The 16,668-nt window shown below is 33.3% G+C and overlaps 1 protein-coding gene across 4 annotated transcripts in view; it reads left to right on the forward strand.

Moving 5' to 3' along the window:
- TRHDE (thyrotropin releasing hormone degrading enzyme) overlaps positions 1-16,668 on the forward strand; it is a 417,014-nt gene that overhangs the window by 220,816 nt on the left and 179,530 nt on the right. For all 4 annotated transcript variants that reach the window (XM_009181217.3, XM_017946008.2, XM_017946009.3 and 1 more), the window contains exon 6: positions 11,838-11,975. In XM_009181217.3, coding sequence (XP_009179481.3) covers positions 11,838-11,975 — 138 coding nt within the window. The remainder of the gene's footprint in view (positions 1-11,837; positions 11,976-16,668) is intronic.

Below are 16,668 nucleotides of genomic sequence, written 5' to 3' on the forward strand. Positions count from 1 at the left end.
ATCACGAAAGTAGATAATAAGAAAGGAAGAAAGGCGCAAAGGAGTTATAAAACAACCAGAAAACAAAGAATAAAATGGCAATACTAACGTATCAATAATAACCTTGACTGTAAATGGCTTAAATTATTTAATCAAAAAACGTAGAGTGGCTGAGCGTATAATAAAACAAGATCCAACTAGATGCAGCCTACAAGAGACTCAAGCTTTAAGGAGACACACGGGCTGAGAGTGAAGGGGTGGAAGGATTGCATGTAAATTGTAACCAAAAGAAAGCAGGGGTGGCTATACTTGTATCTAATAAAATAGACTTCAAATCACAAACAATCAAAAGAGGCAAAGATGGTTATTATCTAATGAGAAAGAGGTTAAATAATCAAGAGAGTATAAATATCGTAAATGTGTATGCACCAAACACTAGAGTACCTAAATATGTAAAGCATATATTAATGGGCGTGAAGGGAGAAATAAATAGCAGTACAATAATGGGGACTTCAATACCCCACTTTCAACAATGGAACATCAATCAGACATAAAATCAAGAAGGATATATTGTACTTGAGTTGCATTTTTGACCAAATGAACCTAGTAGACATATATAGAACATTTTATCCAATAGTAGCTGAATATACATTCTTCTGTAGAACCATGGAACATTGTTCAGAATATACCATATGTAAGACCACAAAACAAGTTTTAGAAAACTTAAGATGATTGAATTCATAGGTAGCATGATTTCAGACCACAGCTGTATGAAGCTAGAAATCAATAACAAAGAGAATCATGAAAAATCCACAAATATGTGGAAATTAAACAACATACTCCTGAACAATGAATGGGTCAAAGAAGAAATCGAAGGAAATAAAAAAAAAAAATACTGAGACAAATGAGAATGAAAACACAACATACGAAAACCTATGAGAGGCAGCAAAAGCCGTTCTAAGGGAGGATTTTATAGCAATAAATGCCTACATTGAAAAAGAATCAAGCTCCAGAGTAAATCATCTAATATTATACTTCAAGGAATTAGAAAAAGAAGACCATACTAAATCTTAAATTAGCAGGGGAAAAGAAATAATAGAAATCAGAGCAGAAATAAATCAAATACAGAATGGAAAAACCATAGAAAAAATCAATAAGACTAAGAGCTTTTTTTTTGGAAAAAAAAAAAATCATCAAGCTTTTAGCTAGCCTAATTAAGAAAAAAAGAGAGAAGATTCAAATCAAAATATATATAAAAAAAAATTAAAGTGAAGAAGTTGAACAGATAACTCAAAAATAAAAAAGAAGACACAAATAAATGGAAATAAATTACACATTCATGGATGTGAAGAATTAATGTGTTAAAATGTCTATATTACCAAAAGCAATGTACATATCCAACATGATTCCTCTCCAAATCCCAAGGGCATTATTCACAGAAATAGAATAAAGCAATTCTAAAATTTATATGGAAACATAAAAAACCCTGAATAGCCCAGGCAATCTTCAGCAAGAAGAACAATGCTGGAGACATCACACTTCCTGATTTAAAATATATTACAAGGATATAATGATCATAAGAGGGTGGTACTGGCATTAAACTAGACCCATAGACCAGTGGAAAAGAATATAGAGTCCAGAAATAAATCCAAATATATACGCTATGCTAATTTTTGACAATGCCACCAAGAAGACACGATGAGAAAATGATTGTGTCTTTAATACATGGTGCTGAGAAAGCTAGATTTCCATATGTCAAATAATAAAATGAGGCTCTTGAGTTACACCATCTATATAAATCAACTCAAAATGGATAAGACCTAAATGTAAGACCTGGAACTATAACACTTTCAGATGAGAACATAGGGAAAAAACTCTTGAACATTGTTGTTAACAATGATATCCTGGTGTGATATACCAAAAGCTCAGCTCACAAAAGAAAACATAAATAAATGGGACTACATCAAACTAAAAAGCTTCTGTACAGCAAAGAAAACAACAAAATAAAATGGCAGCCTATGGATTGGGAAAAAAATATTTTCCAGCCACATACCTAATAAGGTATTAATGTCCAAAAGATATAAAGAATATATGAGATTTAATAATTGAAAAAAATAATTGGAAAATGAGCAAAAGACCACAATAGACATGTCTCCAAAAGAGACATAAAAATAGCCCACAGATATATGAAAAGATGCTCAACATTGTTAGTCATCAGAGAAATGCAAATCAAAATCATTATGAGATACCACTTCATACCTGCTAGAATGACTGTTATCAAAAAGTTAAAACATAACCAATGTTGGAAAAGCTGTGGAATAAAGGAAAGTCTTGTACACTTGGTAGAAATATAAGTTATTATGGAAAATAGTATGGAAGTTTCTTTAGTGATTAAAAATATAACTACCACATGACCCAGCAATCCCTTTTCTGCATACATACCCAAAGGAAATGAAATCACCGTCTTGTAAAGATATCTGTACTTCAGTGTTCATTGAAGCATTACTCACAACAGCCAAGATATGGAAACAACCTAAGTGTTTGTCGATGAAGAAATTTTGTGTATAAACACACACACACACACACACACACACACTTTGTTCAAAGGAACAAAATCTTGCCATTTGTCATACCATGGATACGTCTGTCATTTGTCATACCATGGATACGACAAATTATGTTAAGTGAAAAAGCTAGACACAGAAAGAACAATATTGCATGATTTCACTAATATACGGAATCTGTAAAAAAAAAAAAAAAAAAACCCTCAAATATATAGAGATAGAAAAGAAGGCAGTGGGAACAGGTGGAGAGGTGGTCCCAAAATGGGAACATGTAGTTAAGAGGATACAAATTAACAGGTATGTAGGATGAACAAGTCTAGAGGTCTAAGATACAACATGAGGACTATAAATAATAAAATTGTACTGTGTCTGTGATTCGTGCCAAATGAGTTGATTTTAGCTGCTCTGGCCACAAAACCAAAAAAAAAAAAAAATAGGTAGCTGTGAGATGATGGATATATTAATTTGCTTCACTGTAGTAACGATTTTACTATCTATATTCCATGTTATGTTGTATACCTTAAATTTACACAATAATATTTATTAAAAGGAATACTTTAAATCACAATTCATAGTTTAAGCAACAAAAAAAAGAAATCCTCACAAATAAATGAAAGCTAAATGACATGCATATTTTTAAAGGATAAGCACATGGCATATGGCGATTATTTGCAGTGATTTTTTGGGCCGCTAGAATCAGAATGAGCTATGTAATTAGACAACCTGTTCATAATTATTACTGTGATTGACATTATTTGAAGCACATTCACAATTGTTCCATAAGACCCAGGATTATCATAAGTAATGAAAATGTGAGTGACTGATTGATAACTTCTGCTGTATCAATATTGCTATATTTTTAAGATTCTTGAGTAAGTCTGCAGAATAATAAGAATTTGGTTGTATATAATTAAGTTCATTTTGTGTTCTATCTTAGCATTTTCCCTTAGCTACATCACATCTTGGATAAAATGAGATATGACGCATTCAGCTTGGATGTTAAAAACAAAACATGAGGCAGCTGAAGGGTTTAGTCATAGAACAGACCCACAATTTAACCCACTTTCTCTGTGTTCATCGTGTTCCAGAGTATAGAAGCTCATAAAAACTGTGCAGAGGGTTATCTGGGATTATGAGAGGCACAAAATCATCTGAGATATTCTTATAAAAACATAATCGCTTTTTTAGTTTATGCACTGATTAAGGCATCTTAGAGATTTTGTAGCTTGGCATTGAATGAAATGTAGTTGATGGCTGAAAGAAATAACATATGGAACATATTATTTCAGTTAATTGTAATGCTTATGCAAAATCACAGAATAATGTTATATCAGTAAGAGATATGCCTGGAGTCTTGTGATCATGTAACACTTACCATAAAAGGTTATGCAAACAAACAAATAAACTGTTCAGCACAGTGTTTGTTTCATTGTAGGCATTAGTGGTGATTATTTTTAAAATTATTTTTCAAAAATACCTTCTGTATATAAGTGTGTTTACACAAGATTGGCTTTAGTATAAATGGACTGTTTTAACAGGCTGCAAGTGAAAATAATTATTAACATCTTGGACAAGTATATTTTACACATGAGATTTTGAAATGTTAATTTTTAAAGTGCATTGGTATATGGAAGCAACATTTATTTTCACAAGCTTTTACTTTCTCCATCAGTATGATTTAACTGTGCATAAATTATTTACTAGTCAACTAAATGATGATATAATTTTTCACTAGTAAATCTAGCTAACTTTCAACTGGTAGAACTTAAAATACTTTTGTACATTATAGAACTTCATAAACAGTTGGATGACAATATAAAATTTACAAAGTAAATTTCTTTCAATGTTATAGGAAATTCGAAGTCTATATAATTTCTAATTTCAAATATGGCATTGTGCTGTATGCTTACAAAAGATGATAATTGCAAAGTTACAGGGATACTATTTCACATAGATTAAAATCTGATGGATATTTTCCCCCAATATATTTACTTCTTTTGAACTCTTGATCAGATTTCTCTGCTTTAACCTTTGTCATGATTTGAGTAGGTAATGAAAAACAAGAAGGAAAAACACCAACTGTGCAATGCTAATTATGTGTTTATCCTTCATTCTAGCCTTGTATAAATAAGGAATTCAGTTTAGTAAAAATTCATGTGGTATTTTGTTTAACCTAGGTATTCTTAAAAGTCTTTATCATGTTATAGTATAGATTTCCAGAGAAGTAAAACATAAATTATATATCTTATTTGTTCTCTTTATGATAGATCAAGTAAACTTGAATCAACATAGTCTTAGACACTGAAAGCATTTTTACTCATAACATTCTCTCTACTCTCACAGTATTTTATACTATTAATAATACTGTACCTATCACATGGCATTAATGGGCTGTATGTGTATCTATCTTTCATACCATAATGGGAGTTGCTTAAAGGCAGAATTGTGTCTCAATTATGTCTCCTTTGCTTCTAACACAGGACCTCCTGTAGATGAGGGAGTCGGGAAACATATGTGGAATTAGATTGCATTGTTCAAGCATTATAATTTTAGTCAGACTTTCTATTTTTTATTTTTTTTTTTATTTTTATTTTTGAGACGGAGTCTTACTGTGTCTCCCAGGCTAGAGTGCAGTGGCGCAATCTCGGCTCACTGCAAGCTCCGCCCCCCGGGTTCACGCCATTCTGCCGCCTCAGCCTCCCAAGTAGCTGGGACTAAAGGCGCCCGCTACCGCGCCCGGCTAGTTTTTTGTATTTTTAGTAGAGACGGGGTTTCACCATGTTAGCCAGGATAGTCTCGATCTCCTGACCTTGTGATCCACCCGCCTCGGCCTCCCAAAGTGCTGGGATTACAGGCTTGAGCCACCGCGCCCGGCAAGTCAGACTTTCTATTGGTTTGATTCCAGCATTATAAAACTTCCTTTTTCTGTTCCTAAGAAATTATATCCAGATATTGTGAACATTACCATCTAGAATAGGATATTACATAAACAAATGAAAATACTGAAAAATGAAATAACTGTATTTGGATATATATATTTGCATCTACATACATTATAAGTCTGCCTACATTTATATTTATATCTATACTTAATGTATGCATTTTGGATTTCAAAGTAAATACATTGGTTGATCACCGTTGGTTATAAAATCGAGCTAAGTTTTAGATAAATAATTGGTGCAATGTGTTTTGATCACAAAGGTAAAGCACATATTGTGTGCTATTTGTGCACAATTATGCAATGTTGTCCTGTTTCTCTGTTTCCAGTTGTTTATCACTCTAGTCCACTTTCCTACTATTCAGAGATATTCAGAGTTATATCTCTAAATGTAGCCCTGATGATGTCACTTCCTAACACTAGCTTTCTGACTAGGCATGGACAAATTTTGATGATTTCATTATTGCCTATCTTTTTTTTTCTCATTACTAGTAATTTGCTATGTTAAACTCTGCCTTTAGCCACACAAAACATTGTAGTCTCCCAAACAAACCACACTAAGGTCTCCATGACTTTTCCCACATATTCCTTTCTGTCAAGAATGCCCTTTTCTGCCATTCCTCCTAGAAAACTCAAATCAGCGTTGAATATTCAATTCAAACTCTACCCTGCCTAAGGCAGAATAATTAGCAGCCTTTTCAGTGTAGTCACACTACATCCTGAACCTACTTCCATTTTTACATGTAGCAAGTTGTGTTTTAACATTTGTTTTCACCTTCGTCTATCATACTTCTATAGCCTTTGCAAGTATCTGTAGCCTTTGCCAGTATCGTTTGTCTTTGTATCTTTCTAATCCCAGAACCAGGCATACCATCTAAGATGTAGCAGGTGCTTAATAAATATTACTATAAATATTTGCTTATAAATATTTGTAGAACTAATTATCTTATTTAATTTTCACAACCACATATGTTTGCAACTGAGAATGCTGAGGTCTAAAAAGTTTGAGTAACTTGCTCAAGGTCATACAGCCAGTGAATAGCAGATATCCAGTCTGGAGGCTTCAATGTGTCTCCCTTTTATCCTAGGAATACCAGAAAAGCCATTTATGTTCAGATCTATCCTTCTAGAAAATTGAGTATTTGTAGCTGCTCTGATGTAACCCATGTCTCTTTGATAATTTTTCTTCTACTTTCTCCATGCCTATGAACACCTCACAACTACTTGAATTGGCTCAGTCTTGGCTCTTTTCTTCTTTGTCTCTGGTTTGATGTATCTGACTTTCTTTGATCTTGATTTAGATTATTCTATGATTTTTTGGTCTGCTTTTTGTTTGTTTGCTTGTTTTTTGTTTGTTTGTTTGTTTTTTTGTGGTTTATTTTGGTGACAAAGTCGAAGTATCTGCCTTGTGTTGCTCTTCCCTAAAATTAGTCAGCCTTCCTAGGGGAACCTGCCAACATCCTTACTCTTATTTCCTATTTTCCATCCATCACCAGTGACTGTGGCTATGCCAGGCATATTCTCTTTTAACCCCTCAGACTTTGACGTGTTCAGGTAGAAGCCATTACAAGACATAAAGAAATATAATTTCTCATGTGTGCCTAATGTGATAAGAACTATTGATAATTCCCTTCACAGATGCTACTGAATACCAACATATGAAATGCTAATACTGTAATAAATAACGTTTGAGTGAATTCTTTGTGAGATTACACACACACACACACACACACATATATATAGACTACAGTTTATTGTCAAAAGATTTTTAGCACTAGCCTCCTATCTCAGACCCAGGCTTTTACTTTCAGTTGCCTATGGCACATATCTTTTTAGATATTTACCTTAATTTTTGTTGCAAAATATCTGAAACTGGATGTTTTTAGCATATCCTCCAAACCAAACTTTTTTTCTACCTCTCCATTTCTGTCAGTAGTTCCTCCCCCGGTTTTTTTTTTTTTGGTTGGGGGGGGTTTCATCAAGTCTAAAAGCTATGTAGCTATCACTGAGTATTTCCTCTCTTTTATCTACTAAGGGAACCAAGGCATCAAAGTATCAACATTGGTTGAATTTTTGCATTCAAAATATCTCTCAGATCCAACAGTCCTTCAGCAACATCTTGTTCTAATACATCATCACCACATCCCACTTCCTGTCTCCTGTTTGCATGCATCATATAATCCTGTGTACTGCAGATAAGTTAATTTTCCTAAGACACTACTTTTATTATGTCATTATGCCTGCCACTGCCTGTTTATAAAGAAAAAAACTTCAACCTGATAATTGAGAATACAGAGTATCTTTCTTTCGTGTTTCCTCTGCCAGATTTGCCCTTTTTAGCTGTTTCCCCCATTTATCTGAGTAAACACTCATCCTTCAACAACCCACTTTAATGTCACCTCCTCTATGAAGCCTTTTCTGAACTAATTAATCATTTCATCCTCTGTGTTTTATAGCATCTATCATATTATATTACAGTTTGCTGTTTATCTGTACTTTTTTGTACTTTTTGTTCTACTCTTGAGTTATTTAAGGTTAGGGCCTAGTTTTTGCTTATATATTCATTCCTCGAATGCTGCACAATATCTGGCATAGAGTGGTAATTTAATACATATTTGTTAAATGAATGAGTGAATACATAAAATAATGGCAGTGTTATATGGTGTTCATTCTCAACTCTACATTTACTCACATTTTCTTTACTTTTCTGAAATGCCTTTGTACTGTTCTCCAAAAATTCAAATGCAATAGATTTTTGAAAATAGTTGAATATAAAATGATATATTTGATATTATTGTAACTATTTAAATGTGGGCACATATTCAACTACTCTAGGTAGCACCTACATTGAAGTGGTAGAATTTATGGTTACTGTTGACATTGAACTTACTGTAAACAGATTTTAAAGTTCTCCATTTTGTTTTATTGTGCTGCTTTTTCAAAGTGTTAGGTCACTTATCATGGTGACCTTAAAATATGATGTAAAATGATAAGTACCTGTTGAATATTCACCACAAATATATTATTTCACCATGCATGTGTACACACACACACCAAACTTTAAATTTCCTGCCAAGAGTTAGATCAAATTCTACTTCTTCCTTTAAATGTTCCACGAATCATTTCATTTAACAGAATTTGTATTAGTCTGTTCTCATGTTGCTAATAGAGATATATGTGATACTGGGTAATTTATGAAGGAAAGAGATTTAATTGACTTACAGTTCCACGTGGCTGGGGAGGCCTCACAATCATGGCGGAAGGTGAATGAGGAGCCCTCTTACATGGCGGCAGGCAAGTGAGCTTGTGCAGGGGAATTTCCATTTATAAAACTGTCAGATCTCGTGAGACTTATTTACTATCAGGAGAACAGTATGTAGGAAATAGCCCCCGTGATTCAATTATCTCCACCTGGCGCCACCCTTGACATGTGGAGATTATTATAATCCAAGGTGAGATTTGGGTGGGGACACAGAGTCAAACCAAATCAGTATTGTTTTTCTGGAAATCCCTTTAGCACATTCAGCCTGTAAGATGAAACTAGTGTTTCATTTACTATGGCCAAATATTCTGTTTTATCTCTTACCTCACATTAAAGCTAGGATTTCTTTATTTTTAAGCTTTCATAGTTTCAGGTAAACAGTAGGCAATTAACCAATACTTAATCTTGCTGATGTTGTTGATTTTGACGATGATGAGAGCCCCTGCCAGGGCTGACAAGCTGAGATCATTTCTTATTTTATAGTGACACAGGTCTTTATAAAAAATTAGCACCTTCTCTGCTGGAAACTCTTTGCAAGTCTGTAAAATTGAGTTTGCCTCTGGCTAGACTTTTCTTTTTTCCTCCTCAATTTAAGGTATTAGCTATTCTGGGATTTGTGAGTGTTCTCCTGCCAGGCTTTTTTCTTTGTTTCCCCTCTCTCTAAATCCATTTATGCATATAAACTTTTTTATTTTTTTCAATTACACAATATCATTCTCTCCAACAAGGTAGACAGATGAATCTTTTGCTAATGATTTAGCACTACAAAACTTAAACACTGCTTATTGAAAGTCTACTGAGTAGGCAAGGTTTGTTTTTGTTTTCCTCCAGAAGCATGAGGCAATAATATAATATATAATTCATATTTCTTTTAACAGGAAAGTTTTCTCTTTGGAATTTAGATTTTATTTTCTAAATTACATGGCCATTTTTCTTTATACCATTTTAAAAATTACATTTCTAGCAAACCAAGGTATGTTTAGTAAATTTTAATATTGATCAATATGAATTTATTGTTACCAACTTTTAAAATTAAGATTTAAATAAAGCATCATTTTAAGTTCACTTTACCTGGTTGTTTTAGATCAGGTGCTTGAATGATTTGTAAAAGAGCAGGCAATTGCTGTTTAAATGGCTAAATATTATTTTATCTTCAGAATGGAATCACGCGTTTAATTGGTATTTCTTATAAACAAAAGTGTTCATTGGTCAAGTTGAAGTATAATTATAATTTCATTATTTCTCCCATTAATTCTAATATCAGATAGTTTTCATCTACATTTTAAAATTGAATGAATAACAAGATTGTATATCTGCTTAAAAGTAACCTTAAATTTTTTCTTTTGAAATTGGTACATCAATTTTTCTTATTCTCTAAGACTATGCTATTTTTCTAAGATCTTATTGTTGCTTCTCAGTGGACTTAAATAAACAATGTGAATATTGGTGTTATTAATCTTAAAATTTTAAAGCATAAAGTCTAATTCTACTCTTTTTAATTTGTCTGGAATTAGGAAATTGGTTTGAGAAGAAATATAGTATTTATGTCATATTTGTCATTTAATTCAGTCTAAGTTTGAACTTCTCATCTGTGGCCTCTTAGGATCCGGAGCAGCCCTCAGGGACTCAAAATATGATTTGTCATTACCATATAATCCTCTTGGATGGAGAAAAGATCATTGCTGTGAAGCTCTTAGAGCAAGAGAGGACTGAGGAAGTTAAATATATGGACCATAGACTATAAAACATAATCTATTAGAAAACAAACCTTGCAGTATGTAGTCAGATGCCTAATTAAATACATTATCAATTAAACATACTAAATCATAGAGCTAATGAGGTTGAAAAAAAATCTTTCTTTAAAGCCAGATTTAAATTACCACACACATTTATGTCCAGTTAACAATTCTTTTCTTGGCATATTTTTTCTCCATTTCCATGTCTTTAAATCCAGGATTGGTGTATTCTCAGCTTGAAATTACAACTCACTGAGAAATAACATGCTGTTTATCTGCTGGGCTCAAAACTAGGAGACTCCAGGAGTGAGTTCAGAATTAGCTAGAGCAGTTTAAGCATTGGAGTGTTAATCTCTGTAATGATACTCCTCAGGTCACAACTATCTAGGGGCTATTTAGCCCTTGTTATATTTTGCAATTTCTTTTTTCTTACTCTCCTCTTTCAATGAAGGCAGGAGGCCGAGAAGACTACTAGCTGCCAGCATTTCTATTAACAAAACCCTAGCTGTTTCTTTAAAGTGGGCTTTCCAAAACAAACAAACAAACAAACAAAAAAAACCCAAAACAGAGAAGTACTTTTTCTTTACAGTTTATGTTTTAACATAGCAAATCAGCTTTTACCAGAGCAAATGCTAACGTCTCAATATGCAGAAAATGGAAATCTCATGATTTTTCTATTTTCGTTTCTTCATGGTAATGGATTATTAATACTGATTGGTCTCCACTTTATGTCCACTATTTTGAATCCCCAAATACATCCACCAGTATTCTAGCTTGATGTGAAGAGTGCCTTTTATTACTAGTTGTGGTCTCTTGAAATTTTTTCAGAAAATAAATGTGTGTGTGTGTTTTATGCGAGTGTGTGAAGGGGGAGTGAAGGGAGGGAAGGACAGGGAAAAAAAAAAAGAGCTGTTTAAATGGTATTAGAAATCCATGGTATGAATAACAGAAGGTTAGTATTTCTTATATTGAACTTACCTAAAAGTTCATTTGGGACTGGAATTATAATGTTTACCCTGTAAAATGCACAAATAAGTCTGCATCTTATCATTGTTATTATTGCCTGCCCATTGTCCAAATTTGCTTTAGCCACTGTTAAAACACAAGAGTTCACTGTTTTCATCTACTTAGGGACCAATGTAGTCCATTGATTTTGTTTCATGTTGAGCTTAAGTCAACCACCTTCATTTTAGAGTAACTTAAGGAGCATTTTTACTGGGTTCACTTTAGAGTTGAGTCATGCCTTGGAAGACTGATCAACATCAGCAATTAAGTGACATACATTATGTTCAAGTCATCATACACATTCTCTCTAACTATGAATCACCTATGATATTGCCCTGTCTACTGTATTGCAGGAAAAACAGAGGTTCCTGACCGATGTTCTGCATGAAGTGATGCTGCTGGACGGCTTGGTCAGTTCCCATCCAGTATCACAGGAAGTGCTGCAGGCAACAGATATTGACAGGGTGTTTGACTGGATCGCATATAAAAAGGTGGGAATAAAGAACAAGGTGCCAATTAGATATTTCACTACCAAGATAGCTAAACTAATTCATGTTAGATGTGTATATTTTTCTTTTCTTCTGGGCGGATAGACATAGACTGTGAGTTACAAAACAGAGTCACTAGGTTCATGAGCTACGGTTTTGCTTTAAAAGTTGGCAAAATGGAGATTAATGTTTGCCAAATAATGCATAGAAATATTGGAAATACTAATAAATATTTGGAGAATCCATATGAAGTTGCTCTACAAATGAAGTTATGTAAATGTCAGTTTTTATTATTATTAATAAAAGAACTGACCCATATAGTGACAAATTAATTTTCACCAATGCCCTTAAATACTAATTTATTTTGATGGGCCAATACAAATGGAGATAGGTAATGACATGATACATGCATCTTATATATACTATTTGAAAGATATTTTGAAAATTAAACATGTTTCCTGAATAACTAAACATAACAAATAAAATTTTAAAAAGACTAGACGTTGGCAATGAATAATTTTGAGCCAATGACTAAATGTAAAAATAAGGTAAATATGAATTTTTCCCGTTGTTACTTGGATTCGGATTTTTCTTTGTATCTCTTCGTTGTTCTAATTTTAACGTGATGATGTGCCTCTTCGTGTTTTACACGTACTAGTCACTTAATGATGGTTGAAATAGGATCAAAGTCTGCTGTGATCTTTAGTGTAGGTTAAATTGCATTTTTTGGAATTTCTATGTACTTTTTTTTTTGAGACGGAGTCTCGCTTTGTCACCAGGCTGCAGTGCAGTGGCGCCATCATGGCTCACTGCAACCTTTGCCTCCCGGATACAAGTGATTCTCCTGCCTCAGCCTCCTGAGTAGCTGGGACTACAGCATGGGACTACAGGCATGTACCACTACACCTGGCTAATTTCTGTATTTTTAGTAGAGACAGGGTTTCACCATGTTGGCCAGGCTGGTCTTGAACTCCTGATCTCAAGTGATCCACGAGCCTCAACCTCCCAAAGTGCTGGGATTACAGGTTTGAGCCTTGACGCCCAGCCTGGAATACTATTCTTGATACTCTGTGAGGGGTAAAAAGATATCATGAATAGCAGCATGCAAATAACTAGGAAGGTAGAAGTTATTCCCTGAAGCGTTTATTGTAGTTAACACACACACAAAATATTTTGGTTGGGCCCTGTTAGTCCTCCAACTTTGTTCTTTTTCTTTTTTTTTCTTTTTAAGTTTCTTTGGTCCTTTGCATATGAGTTTAAGAATGAGTTTGTAAAGTCCTACAAAAATTATACTGGAATTGCAGAAATGTGCATTGTGTTTATAAAACTATTTGGGAGAGTTGACATCTTAGCAATATTGACTGACCCATGAATACAGTATGCCTCCAGTTCCTTTAGGTCCCCTTTATTTCTGTCCATGATGTAGTTCTTAGTGAATACATTTTTCATATTTTTTTTCAGATTTATCCCTAAGTATTTCACATTTCCAGGCAATTGTAATAGTAGTATTTTGAAATTTCATTTCTAATTTTTGTGTTGCTATACATAGGATACAGTTCATTTTTGCCTATTTATCTGGTACAATATTAAATAGAAGTGGTGAGAGCAAACCCTTGTGCTGTTCCTAATTTTAGAAGCAATGCCTTCAGTCTTTATCCATTAGTATGTCTCTAAATATTTATAAATGCCTTTTATCAGGTTGAAGATGTTGCATGCTCTTTCTACATTGCTAAAAGTTTTAATCAGAAATGGGTATTGACTCAATTCAATGCTTTTCTCCAGCATCTATCAAGATGGTTATATATTTTTTTGTTTTTTAGTTTGTCATTATGGTGAATTATAATGATTAACTCTTTAATGTTAGGCCATCTTTGCATTTCTGAGACAAATGTCATTTAGTCATAATATATTATCCTTTTTATAAATTGTCGGATTCAATTTGCTAAAAACATGTTTAGAAATTTTGCACCTGTGCTCATGAGGGATCTTAGTGCCTAATTATCTTTCTTGTAACGTCTTCCTTGTTGTCACTATAATACTAGCATTATGTAGTGGCAACTATTATCTTTTTCAACTTTCTGGGAGAATTTGTATAAAATTTATATTATGTCTTTCTTGAATGTTTGTTAAAATTTACCAGTATAACAGTAGAGACCTGAAATTTTCTCCCTGGGAAGGTTTTTAACTAATGATTTAATTTTGTTAATATGTGGTAGGTTATTTATTTATTTTAATGTGAGCATTGGTGGTTTATTTCTTTCTCAAGGACTTGGCCCATTTCATCTAAAATGTTTAATTTATTGGCATGAAGTTTTACAGGATATATTCCCTTATTATCCCTTTAATAACTGTAGCATCTCTAATCATATAACCTCTTTCATTCCAGATATTGGTAATTTGTGTATTATTCCTTTTTTTGTGATTTGTTTAGCTGAACATTTATAAATTTTATTGATCTCAGAAAAGCATCTTTTGTTGTAATTGATTTTCTCTCTTGTTTTCTATTTCATAAATATCTTCTCTAATCAATATTTCCCTTTTCTACATACTTTGAATTTAAATTTTTCTTTTCTCTAATTTCCTAAGGTAGAAGCTGAGGTCATTAACTTGAGACCTTTCTTCTGTTCCATTTTAAGCATTTATTCTGTAAATTTTTTCTTAAGTGTACCACCTAGGAAATCTCCCAAATTTTGATATGTTTAAGTTTCATTTTCATTCACTTTAAAATGCCTGCTAATTCTCCCTTTCATTTGTTAATTTCCCCATGTCTTATTCAGAGTGTATTATTTAGATTCCAAATATTAGAAGATTTTTCCAGAAAATTTTCTGTTATTCATTTCTTACTTAATTTTATTGTGGTCAGTGAATATACTCTGTATGACTTGAATCTTCCTAGATTTATTATGGTTTATTTTATGACCCAGAAGTTGATATGTGTTGGTAAATGTACTGTATCCACTTCAAAAGAATATGTATTCCACTAGTGTTAGCTGGAGTGTTCTATAAATGCCAATTAGGTGAGGTTGGTTGATAGAGTTGTTCAAGTGTTCTGTATCCTTATTGATTTTCTGTCCACTTGTTCATCATGCTTTCTTGATGAGCCTTCATTGTGTGGACTCCCTCACATAGTACCAAATCAAACATCTAAAACTGTGGAGAAAAATAGTGACCCAGTTATCTGCTGGCATATCTGAAAAATAATTTTCAAATGTGAATATGGAGAAAGGAGGATTAAAACATTTAGGCTGAAATTTCAGGGACTTCATTTTGATAATCTCAGCATCAGGCCTTGATGTAAATTCAGTTTCCTAGCCTTGTTCTTTGATTTGGCTTCACTCAGGTTCTTCCTATAAGAAAACTAGTATGTGCATAATGGGTAATAACCAATTACTTTGTAAGTAGAACAAAGGTAAACTATGTTGGGTTTTGTAGCTTAAACAACATCATTCTGGGATGTCTGACAGGTAATATAGATGATTCTGGAGACATAAATAATAACTGCTAACATTTATTACATGGATACTCTGTACTAGTCACCAAACTAACATTTTACATTTATTATATAATTTAATTCTTATAAGCATCTAATGGGGTTGTTATGATCATCATCCTCACTTTAAAGATAAATATGTTGAGTTATGGTAAATTCAAGGATATGTTTCCCAGAAAATCAGATTCCAGAGCCAGTATTCTTAATTATTTTCATATTTGATTAACAAACTTGGCTGGAACATTTATTCCAAAATCATTTAAGCCTGTGCTTATGTTCTAGGCACTGTGTGCTGAGTAGAAGAGATCTAACAATCAGTAATACACAAAGGAGAGAAAACATAAATAAACCAGTGCAGTAACATATGAGTGCTATCCAGCAATATTTCCATATTAAACGTTGACACCTACCTGAAGTCATCTTGAGCAATTTATTCAATCTTGTTGACTAAATAATGGGTAAATTTGATATGTAGTATTAACTTTCAGAATGGTTGAGTTAGATATTTACAATATCATCAGAAATCTACCTTTCTTCAGTTTATTGGATCTCTTTCTCTCTGACTTAATTTCTGGATGATCCTTAGGATGCACTAAGACTCATCTCATATGGGCCTCAATTTTGTATCCCTACTGAGTTCAGAGAAAGAGTAAATTGACTCCCATACAATAGAATCTATATCTGTTTCCCCAAAGGGCTATGATTTGTTTTGATTAGGAAAGAGATTATCACTGGCCAATCCTTGTGTCTGCCGGGATGGAGTATTCTGACTGGTCAGTGAATGTCATGAGCTCATCCTCTGTGATGTGAGACAAAAGTCCCATAGCAGTTAGGACTCCTGGGATCACTCAAAGTAGAGGAAGAACAATTTCCGAAAGAAAACGATCAGTAGAAAAAAAGTAACGGATGCCACCTCAGAATCTAAGGAGTTATGATAGAAATATCTACAAGATACAGTCACGAGATAGGGGAGTAGAGGGGAACTGTAAGAAAACAAGAAAATCATCCTTCAGAGGAAGCTCAGAAAAGAAAACTGGTGATTAAGTGGAACATCAAAGAGTTAAACATAATCATAGCGGAATGTGAATTTTGAGTAGTAGACAGACTGGAAGAATAAGCGGGATATGAACTTGGAAGACATTTCCTTTCACACTAAGAATTTTTATTGATTGATTGATTGACTGATTGATTGATTTTGAGACAAAG

The sequence above is a fragment of the Papio anubis genome, chromosome 9 (assembly GCF_008728515.1).
Source record: "Papio anubis isolate 15944 chromosome 9, Panubis1.0, whole genome shotgun sequence".
Lineage (NCBI taxonomy): Eukaryota > Metazoa > Chordata > Mammalia > Primates > Cercopithecidae > Papio > Papio anubis.